The sequence below is a fragment of the Styela clava genome, chromosome 9 (assembly GCF_964204865.1).
Source record: "Styela clava chromosome 9, kaStyClav1.hap1.2, whole genome shotgun sequence".
NCBI classification, from domain to species: Eukaryota; Metazoa; Chordata; class Ascidiacea; order Stolidobranchia; family Styelidae; genus Styela; species Styela clava.
The window spans coordinates 8789863-8806241 of record NC_135258.1 but is presented as its reverse complement, the minus strand read 5'-3'; the positions used below and the strand labels follow the sequence as shown (position 1 = coordinate 8806241).

The 16379-nt window shown below is 34.5% G+C and overlaps 1 protein-coding gene across 1 annotated transcript; it reads right to left on the bottom strand.

Moving 5' to 3' along the window:
* Positions 1–12614: 12614 nt before the first annotated feature.
* On the bottom strand, positions 12615–15614 carry LOC144427129 (uncharacterized). The gene is made up of 6 exons (XM_078115831.1): positions 15484–15614; positions 15208–15266; positions 14642–14657; positions 14237–14287; positions 13608–13828; positions 12615–13227 (listed from the first exon to the last, which is right to left on the bottom strand). Exons 1-6 carry the CDS (start codon positions 15551–15553, stop codon positions 13033–13035), a joined length of 612 nt encoding a protein of 203 aa, XP_077971957.1. The 5' UTR covers positions 15554–15614; the 3' UTR covers positions 12615–13032.
* Positions 15615–16379: the final 765 nt, after the last annotated feature.

The following is a 16379-nucleotide window of genomic DNA, read 5'->3' as shown; positions in this document are numbered from 1 at the left end:
CAACCAAATGATAGAAAATATAAATCGATATCCGTACAAATCCAATTTGAACTTGTCTATAAAATTGAGTTAGGTTTTTGAGTATTTTGACACGTATTTTTGATTAATATCGCTAAGTATATTAGAGGGTTGATCTGTGATCTGAAAATGCAAAAGTTATGTCTAAGCACGAAATTGTTGATGAGAAGTACAGAAACATGATTAATCAGTGGCCCATGCAAGGGCGTAGTATTTTACTATATTGCGTATACTAAATAGTATTTCGATATATATCCATTGAATTGACTTAGTATTATAGTGACCTATGGGTTGATCATTTCTCAATTTGGTTAAATTCAAAGACTAAGATCTGCTAACCGTTTTGAAACATTCCTTACTAAAACCGCGCTCTGGGAAGAGAACTATTCTGAAGTGACTAGAATTTGGTTGTCGCCTCCGTTTATAACTGTCCTACTATTCGCACTCTCGTTCGGCGCTGCGATGGGAACATTAGCCTCCTTCTAACACTTTTCACTTTATCTATCGCAGTTATGCCACCATATCGCAAAGCGATTTTTCACTTTTTGCTCTTATGTTATGATAATGCTAACAATATAATACCATGTAATAAGTCATTTCGTTTAGCACTAAAATTGCGTGCTCTCGTATCGATCTAGAAAATTTCTCACTTCTGAGAATTGAGACGCTATGTGCACCGCTGTGATCCCGGTAAATCACCCCGTGGTCGTCTAGCTCTGAAAAATACATACAAAAAGTCTATATACCTACAAAGCGGAATATGGTGCGTGAAACGCTCTTGGAATGATTGCTCAAAAATACAGTCTCCAGTTCATTCGTATCCTAAGCTATTTGATGCACCTGGGTCTGCCGCTTCAACCCCCAATTCCCATTAATAATAATAATTGTCATCTTGTACGCCGGCGGGCTGTATTAAAATTCCAAGAGTTTTGCGTGAAATAATGCGTCATAATTGGAGAGTCACGCAAGAAAAATTACACCAGAAAAACTATTACCGGTAGAAACAATTTTAACGAAATTATTTTGTGTTGACCAAATTATTCTTTAATCACAGGAATGCGACCATAAAATTGTAGGTTTCCAATTTTGTTTTATATAATTTTACCTTCAACAATAATACCTCATGTATTTATATTTTTACTGAGGTGGCAACTTATTCCCAGCAGCAAACTGTAATTTTTGAATGTTTCAGCTGCTTTTATACCTTTGCGAAACTTGGATTTATGCCACTTGGATTCAACTTGCAAAACTGTCTTTTCCCACGCTGCGCATGGGTGATTTTACAAAAATATAAAATATATTTTGAGTAGTATAAGTTGACGACGCACGCAAAATCTTCAAATTTCAATTCTTAATCCAAAAATATTTTTCGTGGCAAAGGCTAAAAGCGCAACGTGCCTGAACGTTTTTTTTTTCGTGAGAATATAAACTGATTTCTTGGGTATTTTAAATATGGCCTACAGTCTCAATATAAAACTTAATCATATTTCAAACCAGAAAATTCTAGTATTGTGCTGCTCTGGGTGTGTTGTCTTATCTTCCGTATATTCGATATCTTCGTACAGTTACGAAGTAGTAGATTCATGCCCAATTGCAGTTTACAATAGCATTAGCAACATAAGTCATCTACACCGGTTACTATAATTGATATGCCACCACTGCTATCTGAGTTACCCAAATCTAATACGAAGTCCGATCTAGTGCTGGTGTAACTTGAAACCGTGGAAATCTATACTCGGCACTTCAAAATTGACTAAATCCGAGAAAGCCAGAGAACCGTGAAAATGATTTTCTTTCAATTATCCATAACAGAAAACTGCAATATATGACGCCAATACCACGTCGAAACTGCTACATAACAATTCTATCCATTCATTCGAAGTCGAGCCAATATCTACAGAGTCACAAAGGTTAGCCTTCCAGATCGTCCAAGTTATAAAGGAACGGAAAACCGCACTTCTCGAATCCGACAAAGTACTTCGCATCGTTCGCTTGTTTGCACTTAGTTGTCTCAAGCTATTATTCTTTCGTAGACACTGGCAATTCAATGACAGTATTCTGTCATAAATCAAAATAAATCCAATAAAAAGCGCCTTTTCATTTTAAAAAGTATATCAGATATAGCTAGATTAAATCGTAAATTAAACGTTTTTCGACAATTGACGCACGCAAAACAAATAAACGAACGCCGAGAAGAAATTATGATGCCTTTTTATCGATCTGACAGAAAATGAGTAACCAAATCAGTAAGATATAAAAAATGCACCTACCTCTAAGATACAGTTCTAGATTTACGTAAAATAATCGCAAATCTGAGATAATATTAGCCCACTGTTCGTCAAGTACAGAGGAAAGAAGTTAGGTAGTGTTGATATTTAAATCCCCGCAGATATCACTTTTCATCACTTCTGTAACACTGACAAATAGTCCAACTTGATAAATATTTCATGCTTGATAGTAATTTGTCATTTTTCTATGCATATTTATCAATTTAAAAGGCCGAGGTAGTTCTGATGTGGGACTCCAGAATAAACCTTGACAAATTTCTGTCTTAAGTCTGTTGCTTCATGTATAAGTTAGAATTTCGAACATATGAAAGACAAATGTTGCTCGTTGCTGTGGTGTATGACGCAGGATACCTCTATTCCCCTACCCGTGGAAAAAATGACAATGACGGAATATCATTTAAGATATTTCCGCCGTTTGATGTCATATCCGAACATTAGGTATAATATTGTATTTTCTTCAGGAAGCGAGTCTCAAGTGTGTGACCATAAACTCACTTTAGCGCGAAATCGCGACCAAATTTAAGTCATCTTACGCACAATTTTCAATAACCCATGAAATTCCAACAAATGACATCGGTGTTAATGATTTTGTTGGTTACTTACTCACGTCGCCTTCTAAAACAACCGATTTAATAAGACAAAGATAAATAAATAAGTCCATCCTCTACAGAATATTTTGTACATAGATACATTGCTGTTACAAACCACAATAACAAGGATAAGTTTCTGAATTTTCTACGTAAATAATACTCCATATATTCGGCAAGAGTGAAAAATGGTGCCGAACCTTTAGATTCGTAATCAGGTCCAGATCTGTGATTAAACAAGTCGTCGAAAAAATATTTTTGAATTCATGACGGGTTAGAGAGCGTGTATTTTAACTGTGAAACTTTAGTCTATGAAATATGACTCGATAGTCTTAAAATTATTTTGCCCAACTCACGCGTGGTTTTACTGCTGTGTGTATGTAGTATTTTCATGGGGATATACTGTCCAAATGACAAAATATTCTTGTCCTATGTTATGGTTTCAGAGTTGATAGAATTTTAGCATATGTTCGAGGTTGTAATAGTTATAATAAACATGTATATTAAATTCTTCTTTGAACGGATTAGCATGACTTCTTGAGGTCCACAGTCGTCAAATGGGGGGGGGGATCTTAGGCATAAAATATAATATGGACCACGGACTAACAGAAGGTTGCTCATATTAACGAATTGTTTTTATCCGCTGATTTGATTAAATTGGACGTTTGAAACTGCTTTACAGTACCGCTCAATATGCAGAATTTTCTTCCAGAGCTTGGCAGAATTTAAAGCTCGGTATGTCCTTTCGGTCAAATCGACAAAGAGTCTACACAACTGAGAAGACATTTAATAAGTGCTTTAAGCAACTTTCTATCTCAAGCCATGAAGTAGGTTGGGGGCATAATAGATCGTCCCATCAAGAATTTTAACCGCAAATTACTCCGACTTATGTAACGAGGCGGAAGTAATACATTAGTCAGATGGCACATAATCTAGTGGTTTGGGTTAAAATTTACCGACGTATATATGTGCGACTTTGATTTAAACGTTCCGTGTTTTATAAATGGTGTTTCATTAAATCGACAAATAACTTGATTCTAATTGCTTGTTTAAGATATATAATTTATGACATTTAGACTTTTATGAAGAATCTTACGATAAGCCTGATATTTGAAGTTGGCGTCTTCAATCAATTAGAAGAGTTCTCGTTGTATTTTGAGTTAAATTACATTCCATATGCATGCGCATCAATTAACTACTGCATTCAAAAATGTTTTAACAATGGTCAGTGATTTTTGATAAGAATCGCTGCAAGTATTTTAAAAGAACGTTTACAAAATTGACGTTTTTATTGAAAAAAAAAACTCGCTGTTTTATAAAATGCCACTAAGTGCCAAAATGAGCTTCGAAGTACAAATCTCCTGTTCAGAACTGTTTGAGGCGACGCGAATACTCAAATTTGGCATAATAGGTACTAACTTACTCCACGTCTGTTGGTGTGGGCATGGACATTTAGTCGTGGGTCTATACCTGTAATGACAGAATAAGTTTGATATAAAAGCGCTAAACATTTTACCATAAGCAATAGCATTAATGTTTTTTGTTAAACTTGTAAAAAATAACGAAAGGTTTAGTTTTTATAACTAATATATACGTTTTCCGGTATATTGTAGTCTACCATGCATTGGACCACAGGAATGTCGATCACTCGCCCATCAGTCAGACAATAAATTTAGTTAAACGCTCAGCAAATAACAGTCAGACCCCTTTGTTCGGCCACCCAGTGATTTGCCTCCAATGACGTCACAACATTATCCATACGACAGTAATTTCCTCGACAGTGAATCATTCCACAATTTTATAGCATTAGGATCTCAGTTTGGGGGTAAACAAATAAGAACACAAAGAATGAGAATGGTATCGTTTGCTTTTGGGCTTGGAATCAATAAAATATATATTTACAAATTTAAATAACAATACAAATACAATGAGACTTTGAACTCGATCCCAATATTGGTGTCGGTTATAAATTACAGAATCTCGTGGTTTATAAAAACTCAAAGACTCTTTAGCAGATTTATATATGTTCTGAATGTTGTAGGCAAATTTACATTTGTTGTAGGTTTAAGATTTGCGTAGTAGTTGATACTTTTTGGGTAGAGAGCCCAAAAACACTGCAATCAATGATAAAAAAAAATCCATACAATATTTTCTTGAGCAAGATAAAAAATAGGTACTTTTCATATTAGATATTGTTTCGTTTGAAACATAAAACGCCTGATGATGTATGTTAAGTCTTTTTTTAAATTAGCATATTCTCATCACGTTGATGATTTTTATCTCTGGACCACTCCGACATCGATCAAGAAAGAGAATTATGTCTGAGGTCACAAACCTAAATATTATCAGTAAACTTTATCAGTTGCAGCGCCGGATCTGCTTTAAAAAGCTTTCAAATGTGGCATCATTTAATTTCGATCATCATTTTGGTAAACCAAATTTTTTTTAAAAAGAAAAAAAATCTGTTCCGCACACTCTCAAAAAGGTCTGAGGCTAGTCAAGCGAATGAGGCTTTTCAATTTTCAAATTATTGTTATAATTATAATCTTATTGATAGCGTACACATTATGTATCTAAGATAATGCCCGCTCACACTCTGACCAGAAATGTACGCAGTAATTCTTACAAATATCTGTTTAATATCTCCTGGAGTAGATATTAATCGACACTAATTTAATAATAAAAATTTGTTCTCCGTTCATAAATACTATCAATTCTTTTATATCTAATCTGATAATTTAAGTTATTTAAATATTTATTATATCCCACATTCTCAAAATATTTGGTAGCTTTGATGAAAATTTAACCACAACGCTTTGAAGTTTTCGCATCTCAAGGTTCTAGGGTGGCAAGCCTATCTTCGACAGACCATTGTCATTAAGTTTACCAAATTTATTAAATAGCATGTATATAACAGACAGTTTCGGCAGTTTAATTGCCTCATGTTCTATTCATGTAAGAGTGTGATTTGTGTCCAGGCATATCAATAGTAATAAAACTTTGAAATCATAGCAATTGATTTTCCATACCGTTTATTGTTTTATGAATTATATGTTAAAATAAATAATATTCAGTGGGAATACACAAAGCAATATTTAGCATGTTCAATTGGAACAAAGATTTCTTTGTCGTTCAGTCTGACATTTAATGTGAAGGCAAATATAACATTAAACTTATATTAATTTTATCTTTGATAATTTACACAAAACCTTAACCTTGAAATGGAATTCTGAAATGCCAACGTTATTTACAGGTGAACATCTGAGTCTGGATGAATTTACACTGATCGTTTTGTCAATTAGCTTCACGCCCCTTCAAAAATTGTGTACGCCCCCCTTTTGGGGCGCGCCCGTCGTTTGAGAAACACCTGTTTAGTAAATCAAAGATTTGTCATAAATACTAAAACAATGCAAGTCGAAGTTCGTGTAAAATTTCAACAGCCATTAAAGATGTACGTTGTCTATTTATCAGTTACAAATTACATAAATGGTGTCATATCAGAATAGTTGGCCCCGATCACTACAAAATATTTACTTTGCGCTCTTGCCCTATCTAGTGGTCGTACATGAATGTTTCTATCGTAGCGTCCTCATTTTAGCATTGGCTGAATTTCTCAAAATGCTCTAAATATATGATCAAAATTTATGATTTATCCAGTAATAGTCAAAAACAAATATTGTATATTTATCATGTCTTGATTGAACATAAGGGACAAACGACAAGAAAACTGAAGAATCATTCCTCAAATTTTCTCAAGAATCGATGAATATCCAACATAAAAGCATTTGTTTAAAGTTGGTAATACCATTCCGGGTTTAGTAAGTTTAAGTATTAGAGTTTTGCATATTAATATAAAATATTATTCATTATATCTCTACCATATTTTTTCATATTTTTGTAATATAATAAATGAAAATATAGGGACACAAAATGCACTAATACCGGTATGCAATGTGTCATAGACTGCCGTAGGTAGGTAGACTGCCGTTACCGCAGTGTTCAAGACTAGCCATCAGATGGCGAGCGCGGGACCGCCACAATGTGCGCAATTTTTAATTTTGATAACGTCATAATAAAAAACGAATCCCTTAGAACCCACAGAAATATTTGAAATATATAAAAGGAATAGCCTTCTATCAACAAATATAATTTTTAACAACTGACAATTTTAAACCAATTGTTCCAGCAGTTCTTCATGAGAAAAGGGATATTTTTATAAGAACAAGAATGAGACAAAGAATTCTGACAGCAACATAACGAGAATATCGGTCGGAGACCGAAGACCTATCGATCGAACCATGCGCTCTTACTCCATAGTGACACCGTGTGTCCAGTCACTAATTAATTAATAACTCGCTAATTATACGATATAATTATACGACATTCATCCAAAATCAATAGGCTTCTGGTCCGAGATATGATAAATGCCCATGCAAAATTTGGAGCAGATTCAACCTCGCTTTCGTGAGATATCGCGTGTATAACAGACAAACAGACAAATACCTATCAACATACTTACCGATCAAGATCGATAAGTAATAACAAAACGATGCATATGTACACATTGTGTCCGATAGTAAATATTAGTTTATTTCATACTTCGTGTCACTCAGTCAGTTTTGCCATATCTCAATTACAGATGAACTAGATCTGTGGTTAATACCATTAATTGGTATAATCTTTTGAAATTGGGACCCGTCCTCAGTAATTTTATCACCAAATTTGTGAGTAAAGTAGTTTCCACAATAACAAAAATTACGTGATAATGTGATATTCCATTGGGTTAACTTTTGGATTTTTATCAATGTAAATGATGTCAATTTTACGCTGAAAACAGCTTACAATTTGCCACAGATTGTTTGGGGTCGTACAGGATAAATTTGGGTATTTTCGTTGAATGTTTAAAGGCCATTGCCAAGATCTTAGAATAAATATATGCGTGAAAAAAATGAGAGAACTTTGCATGCGAGTATATATAAACACCTTGCAATATAAACCACCTATATTGTGCTTTCAACACTTTTTGCAGTTCTTACATAACACGACTACTGTATGGATGAGAATTTCAATCTGAACCATTGTAATCGATACCTGTAACAATATCATATTTCTCGTGGTTTTGAACTCGATTCCGGATTTTGGCTCCGGATAAATCGGATATTTAAAAATGAAATTGACACTTGCAGTAGGATTTGGTTTCCAAATGGTGTGAAATTTGTATCCATTGTTGTAGGTATAATCAGGGTAACGGCACGTTGCAAAAAAGTTGATGAACTTTACTTTTAGGATGAATAATTTTAGATTTTTCAAGTTTACCGTAAATCTATCTACACAATCGAACGAATATTTGTGATTTCAACTTGACACCATAATAATTTGAAAAATACCAATTTTTGCTTTTATTTGGAAATGACGATACAAATATTGAAACTAAGTTAACACATATAATTACTGTTAAAGAAATTTCTGGCATGTTGTCTATTTCTTATGAGTATGCCTCTATAATACATATTATTTTGTAGCAGTCCTTGTTTTGATTAATTTGCCTCAATCCTTGTCCGGTTTCACTCAAAATACGAAACTTCCACTTGTAGCGTCTCGAAAGGTTCACCTCATTGCTAAAAATTTTCTCACCACAGAATGTTCAAAACACACATTTTTTACACGATATAGATACCCTGCAATTGTAAATTTTTTTATTCAGTCACATATTGAATTAAAAATATTTAGTAACCATACGAGCATTGTCTTCACTGCGATCAAACACGATATTTATTAATTACGAAGGAAAACAGTAAAAACATTGCAAAAGCGTTAAATTGCACTGCATAGGTTTATTCGAATTTGATAATATTCAAGTAATAAAGTATTGTATTTTTGTCAATAATCGTTTATTTTTAGGACTTTTTTCCTATTTTACCATATAACCTAATAAGGTATGATGGATTCAAAGCATTCATCAGAATCCACTACAATAGAGATAATTAGAAGCAGCCTCGCGTTTCAAAAACGAGACGGACCAAACAAAATCATGTCCAATCAATGAAAAAGTTAGGAGATGTTTAAAACAATTGTGGTCAAATATGCAATATTTCCGAACAATGCACAATTCTAAGGTATATAGTCAGGGTCGCCATCTACCAAGAGCTAAAAATAAGCACGGGCGTCAAGAAGGAAATCATACACGAGTTTCAATTTTGATCATTGGAATTCGCTTCGAACACGGTTGGTTGTACGCAGCTCCGAAATCGCAAAAAGCTATGGAGTCACTGCCACGCGCAATCTCTGAAGCAGGGGCAACTTTTTGTCGCTCACGGGCCATAATCAAGTGTTACAAATCTTGGCTGGCCGCCCATATGTTTTCGAGAAAATTAAAAACTGAACGGATGGCTGATGAACCACATTATTTATACAGATTAGTAATTGAAGTTCTAGACTTTAATTAGCGAGCGAACACTGCGACAACTCGTGAAATCAAGTCGTCTTACTATGCAAAACATTTACAAATAACATTTAATGTAACACTATTTGTTGCATTACGCTTGATACCTTTTCGACATCAGGTGAAACACTGAATAAAACCAAAATTAGAACATTTTCTAAATGAATATCACAATCATCACCAATCACCAATCTTAGTTCTTCGCACGGAAAATTTCATTTTGATTCAGTAATTGGAAACAAAAGCGATTTTTTGATAACGATGGGAAAAAGATTTATTAATGAAGAACAAGAACAACATATTAACGATCCGATATGGCCCGCATGTGGCCAACCCCTGATCTAAAGTCTTCTTAATTTGGCTTCCCGCAATGCTTATTATGTTTTGTGGTAGTATTATGGGCACTGATTTCCCTCTTTCTCGATGTCGCAATAGTAGTAGTTATTAACAAAATTCTTTTCATATTCAAAACAGAACTCGTGGTTACGCTTACTCATTGTCTAAATTGCTTTGTACGCAAAACAAGACCAAGTCATCCACGTTTTTAAGACAAAATAAGAACGCAACTCAAAAATAAGCACATCGTTACTTTATAAAACACGATCTAGAAAATAAGCACAAATCTTAGGAATAAGCACGATATGGTAACCCTGTATATAATTGATACAATATAATATTGCGATACTAGAATACTACATATAGCAAGATTAGGCCATTTGATGAAAATACTTTTACGATTGAGTTAACAGTTCTTTCAAGAATTCTGGAAAAATTTGACTAAAAATTTAAAGCCCTACAACCTTTGATTTGATTACCGGAAGAAGATATAAATATATATATTCAAAGAAACACAGATGATTTCACACTTCAACTGAAACAAAAGTTTTAATATATCCAATACTACATGTTGCCGAGGAAAATTATAGATATATATATAGCTAAATGCAATTATCACATGGTGCAGTTCTGTGTGTACTGTGCACCAATAATCATAGCTGTTACAAGGTATCACTGCTTAATCTCTGACGGTTCGCTTTTTCGTATGAGCGGACATAGCATTATTCCAGAAATCAGCTTCTTTTTCGCCTAAATTCTTCCCAATGGAAAATATTTTATCGGCCACGAGGTATTCGCCTTGAGGTTTATACCTAGGCCATTGTACATCCACTTTTCTTCCTTTTTTCATATCTCTGAAAAACATTTGCCATTTGTGATAAGTTATTAAATAATCAGTTCCCGCTTTCTCTACCCGTTTAGGAAAAATACATTGTTATTCCTACAACCGAAATGGATTAGCAAGGCAACCAGATAATGGGAGACTGTGTCCAACACCCGCTATGTCAGAACTTGTAGACTTTTTCACATTTCAAAATTGAGCAAAGCTCACCACAGGCATACCCAATTTTTTTTTTTAAAGATTTTAACTTTTCTGGCTTGGTATTCTCTAGTCTAGCCAATCAATAATTCCGGGATTAAGTAATTGACCAGGGGTGGACCCAAGATATCAAACCTACAATGCTAATATAACCAAGCAGAACGGCTTGATTAAAAGTTATACCAGCTTTTCCCAGTCGGGGAGAAACTCCACCCGAGAGAAGAATTTTGTCGTTTTTGAGAGGAATTTGGCTTTGTATTTGCTCTAGTATTCCTAGTACTTTTTATTATTATTTTTCATATGCCTCATACCAAATATGCACGTTGGAGATGTGGCACATTAAGTGAATAATCGATCCATGTAATGCATTCGAAGAATAGCTACAATTTCTAAATTTAGAGCGAAGTGTTTAGGTATGATTCGTGTATTAGGGTTTCGAACGAGAATTTTTTGTCCATTTGAGTTAAAGTTAATAATAAATAATTTGAATTATAGGTTGAAATGCACAAAAAATGGTAGTTGCCGTAGTCACCTGAATAAAAAATCGTAAACAGCAACAAAAAAGGTGATACTTGTACGCCTGCACTCAGTTAAATCTCAATGAAATGGCCTGGACTTATCGCCAAATCATTCAATCAAATCGTTTTCAATAGCCATTCAGGGAAGCATAATAAAAATGAAATCAAGAGATCGCGAAAGAGTTGTATACAAGTATAAGTTTATAAGTATACGTTTATTCCGGCTCCATAATCAGCATAACAATAAAATGATTGGTAGAAATAAATAAATAAAAACTGATTAAGAAATCAGGAGAACAAACCTTAGATAAGGTTTGAAGAGTACAAATGTATATAAGATGGGAGGTTTTGCCAAGAAGAAGTGGTACGTGTTCACTCACCTAGAATAATGGAAATATTTCACACACGCTCACACGCACCCACCCACACAGCCATACAGAAATTTTAAAGTAAGAAGAACATGATAAATTACCTACAGGTAGTTAAAAAAATGAATAAATAAATAAAAATTACTTGCCACACCAACATTTATAATGTTTTCGACTGCCGAATCGATTTTATAAATGGGAGTGAACAGTAAAGATAAATTGGAAAACATATTGCCAAGCTGATTATATATATATATATCCATGCCTATGGAATGGACAGGATAACCGCGAAATGACCATTCGGTCTACTTGTCAGCGGCAACCTTAAAATAGCTTAGAACTTATGGATTCAAAATGTGCGCAATGCAAACGTTTTTATGGGGGAACAGCATCGCCCCAAGATGACGCTGTAAGGCAATAATTCACCTTGGTAATTTGAGAATTAGGGTATTCCCCTGTATATTATTTCGAAGCAATGTCGTTCCGGAAGTTTTAGCTCGACGTTTTTTAATAACGCCAGTGTGAGACTCTGATTAACGGGACTGCATTGCATTCGAATTTGAAATATCCTGACTCATGCACAGATTTTGCTGAATAACGTTTTATTTCAACCTTAAAATGAGTAAATATGCCAAGTCATATTTATGTGCTTCCCAGAACAGTTTCTTTTTTTCATTTGCACAAAAGCTAATGCGGCTCTCAAGCTACTAAGTGATTAAATGTACTACAATCATACTGAACTAAGTTTGTTTTACAAATTCTCCCTAATTTACTTTCCCTATCTCGAGATATGGTAGGCGTGGTCATTTCACGCATGCGAAATTTTTATTCATTCATTTCCTTTTGCTTTGATTCCAATAAAATAACAACGAAGAAATACCCCAAATGATCGAATCAATACTTATTATCATGTTTGGTTATATACAAAAATCACATGAAGACAGCTATGAATTTTATTTACTGAGCAAAAAGTTTCAATAGACAAGGCGACCTACGGTTGATAATAATATAAGTAAGTAATAAAAAGTAGAATCAAGATTTCCAATTTAAAAAAAAGTGTGACCTTCCATTTGTTTAAATCTAAACAAAGGCCACAGACTTCACTGTGAAACGGAAATGCACAAATAAAAATATCATTAATTTTACTTTCATAAACAAGTAATTCAGTCTCCTGTCATCAATAAAATAAAGTTTCAAAGCCTGAAGGCCAGGCATTGTAAATATGTGCGATTTGGTAGTTTTGAAGTGTAATTTTAGTTTGGATCATCTATGGACTGTTTATAATTTATGGTCCAAGAATAACTCCCGTTTTTTAGGAATTCATAGATTTTACGGCCGAAGAAGCTGATATCAGAAATAATACAACAATATTCAAGTTCTGTAATCGTTTATGACTTCAGTCCGTCAACGAAGTTCTGCCAGGTTGTGAGCTGGTTTTATATTTCACATATGACACCGAGGAATACCGTGGATGGTGAATAATTAAAAATTCCCTGATCGTTATCGTCCAGATCTCTTCTGACATAAACAGCAACGTTTGTGCGCGATGCATCGGATATCCGATAATCGGGCCGCCACACTTCTGTTGCTATAGTGATTGGAATTCCATTGGACAGGAAAAGCTGATTGTCCTATAACAATTGAATGAGCAGTCTCAAAATCTGTTGCTTGAAATGTTAATGCAACAGACATATTACAGTGATAATAATAGGCTTGTAAATGTAGTCATCATAGAAGTAGTAGCATAGTTGGTAACGCGACATGGGATGTGTTGGGAACTATGTGAAAATGGATGAAAACCAGAAATTACTTTGACGTAACAATAAACCAAAACCTATATTTTATATTTTCGTTTTTCTAATCATCCAATCTCTTAATGAATCATCGCCAACCTGTTCACTATTTGGTAATTTTATTAACACTGTTTAGACCAATTTTGCTACGACGGTAAATTTTAAGAAAATGTGTCAAACGAGTACTCGCATTTCAATTTGTGACCTATCAAACTGACCTTATATTCCATCCCAGTCCAGGGGTTAATGAATCCACCAAGAGGGATCAGTGAACGTAGATAAGGTAGCAGCTTCTGGTAATGAGCGAGGTCGTAAATATTTGCGGGTTTTCCGTTGTTCATTGATTTGCAAATTGATTCAGCAACGTTGAAGGTCACGTTCCACTCATTATACACAACTGCCCGGAAGCATTTTGACTTGTATATAACGCCACATTCATCTGAAAACATTATTGTGGTCATTGAATATTCTGTGATAAAAATGACGTTTCCAGAAATGATGTTATAGAATCTGGGACTGAAATTTTGTTGTGTTGGTTTATTTATTGAGACTTCCCTCAAAAATATCCCAATAATTCCAGGGAGCGAAAAGCCGATAAGATGACCTAAGAACGCCGGAATAAATCCGTATCAGATAGCAGGTTCAGTTGCATTGTGGGTGGACGGATTCGCAACCGACTAATGGTTGGGTTAACCACCCAGCAGTCACCAAGAGACCAATCCTTGAAATATTTGGTTTAATAAATCTAGATTCAAACCTACACGAGTAAATGCATTTTCGATTCTGTAACGGGTGTGGCATATTTCATAATCAATTCATCCAAATAAAAAACTAAAATATATATTACTTCCAGCATTATTCTTTTCATCAAGACTCTTTTGGATCAGTTTGAGGATATCTATAATAAAATTGAGATATCAGTCGTGTGTAAGTATTTTAAATCAGTTTTACCATGTTATATTGCACAGTATTTCAACGACACGGAATAACTTTGCCCGCACTGTAAAATATTTTCTTATAAACCAAATACTGATATAAGATTGGAGTCACAAGGATCATTTTGAGAAAGTTTTGACAAACATTTTTGCCAAGAACCAATTATTTATTTTGTTGTATACGGTTTTAGGAACATTTGCCGTGGGAAATTTCGCCGCATAGGAAAATTCGCAGCAAGAGCATTTTGCCGATAAAGCAAGTGTTTGTGATAAAAACAGTAAAATTTTTGAAGTATCATGAAATAGGACGAACTCACCGGATCCATCGTTTTTCTGTGAAATATATGAAAAATGCAGATGGATAGTAAAATCATTATAACACGTAAGTTATTTTAGATCAGAATATATTTGTTTCCTCAGTTTGAAGCAATAAAAATTGGGTAAGTAATGTCAAAGTGAAAAGCTTCGAATCCTTCCATAGTAACTTTATATGTATCAGTGGATGCTGCCGAGTGTGCAAACACCTCAGATAAATAAATATGCAGGAGATTAGTGAAGGGAATGTAACACGCAAGTTGTATTGGATTATTTTACTTGCCCTGGTTCAAGGCAGGTCAGCAAATTATTATCGGGCGAAAATAAAGAGCTCTTAAAGTTTTTGGATCGATGGTGACGTAGTTTGAGCGTTGGATGCAATAGTTTTCAAAACTGAAGATGAAAATTTCTGTTCCAAATGTCTACACCTAGCACAGTATGTGAAAAAGCAATGCCGAAAAGCTTTCGATCCTTGAAAAATTGTATTATCATTGAGAACTTGCCCGGTGCCTTATTTGGAGTTGGAGTGAGAAAACATCTGATAAAATTAATAACAACTTTATTCTACCTTGCAATCTCCAACTTGAATGAGTTTCCCATCCACGATCTTGGAAACGCAGGCTCCAGCTGTCAAAATTAAAACGATGTAATTCAAAGTTAAATAAATGAATAACATTTGGCGCCAAGATTTATGATGCTGCCAGACCACCGAGTGATAGTAAAATCTTTTGAAATGATTTGTTATAATCATGCTACCAGAAGTGTTGAATGTGGAAAAAAATTGTCTGCAAACCAGTCTTCCTATTTATATAATTTAAGTAGTTATATCTAAAACAAATCTTACGCGGTACTTTTAGCTCTGCAAGAAATCCACAGATGAGAGAGAGAAAGAAAAGTATTTCCACGAAGTCCATGTTTGCTTCTAGAAAAGTTTTATGACGCAACTAACTGCTTTAAATTAACTATCTGTAAGGATACTCCCGAAGAATGTGAACCAAGATGGCGGGCACCGGAACGTAGTATGTGTACCAGGTTAAGGTTAGGCCATAACTTTATTCTAATTTGCCTTCTTGCATTTTTGTTACGAGTTCAGGGACTATCCGAGTGACTCCCGTAGTATTTGTACCTGAAATTATGGCCCAACCTTTACCCGGTACACATACTACGTTCCGGTGTCCGACATATTGATTCACATACTTCGGCAACAATCCAAAAAGCGCTTGATATACTCGTCTTAAATGAGTATTCGTTCGGATCAACACAGCAGAGATGTTTTCGGACACGGAGTGGACATATGGGTCGTTTTGTTTGGTATGTTGTTGTTAACGTTTTTCTTCTAATCACTTTTTCACCAAAATCGCTTTTCTTTTCAATTACTGAACCAATTGCTTTGAAATCTTCAGTGATTGAAGATTGTATTTTTGATAAAAAGCTATTACTTTTATTTGTTTCGAAAATTTCTATGGATTCTAAGAGATTCGTTTTTTTTGTTCGCGATTACGTTATAAAAATCAAAAATAGCGCTCCGTTCCCATATATTTGAGCATCGCTCTCTTGTTTTAAACATAAGCATCCGAATAGACTGAAAATACAACGCAGGACTGGCAGTCCCTGTGGATATCGATATTTACCACAACTATTTTTTTTTCGGCCACGGAGGCAACAATATCTATTTTTATTTACCCTTCTTTCATTTGCATGCAAAATCAGTGAAAACGCCTCTTTGTGCTCAGCCAATTG

What these genes read in the sequence shown, in the direction of transcription:
- LOC144427129 (XM_078115831.1), bottom strand. Translation starts at nt 15,553, where the DNA reads ATGGACTTCGTGGAAATACTTTTCTTTCTCTCTCTCATCTGTGGATTT. An exon ending in TGCAGAGCTAAAAGTACCGC is followed by an intron (nt 15,267 to 15,483) that starts GTAAGATTTGTT and finishes TAATTTTGACAG; the next exon opens with CTGGAGCCTGCGTTTCCAAG. An exon ending in GGACTGGGATGGAATATAAG is followed by an intron (nt 13,228 to 13,607) that starts GTCAGTTTGATA and finishes CAATTGTTATAG; the next exon opens with GACAATCAGCTTTTCCTGTC.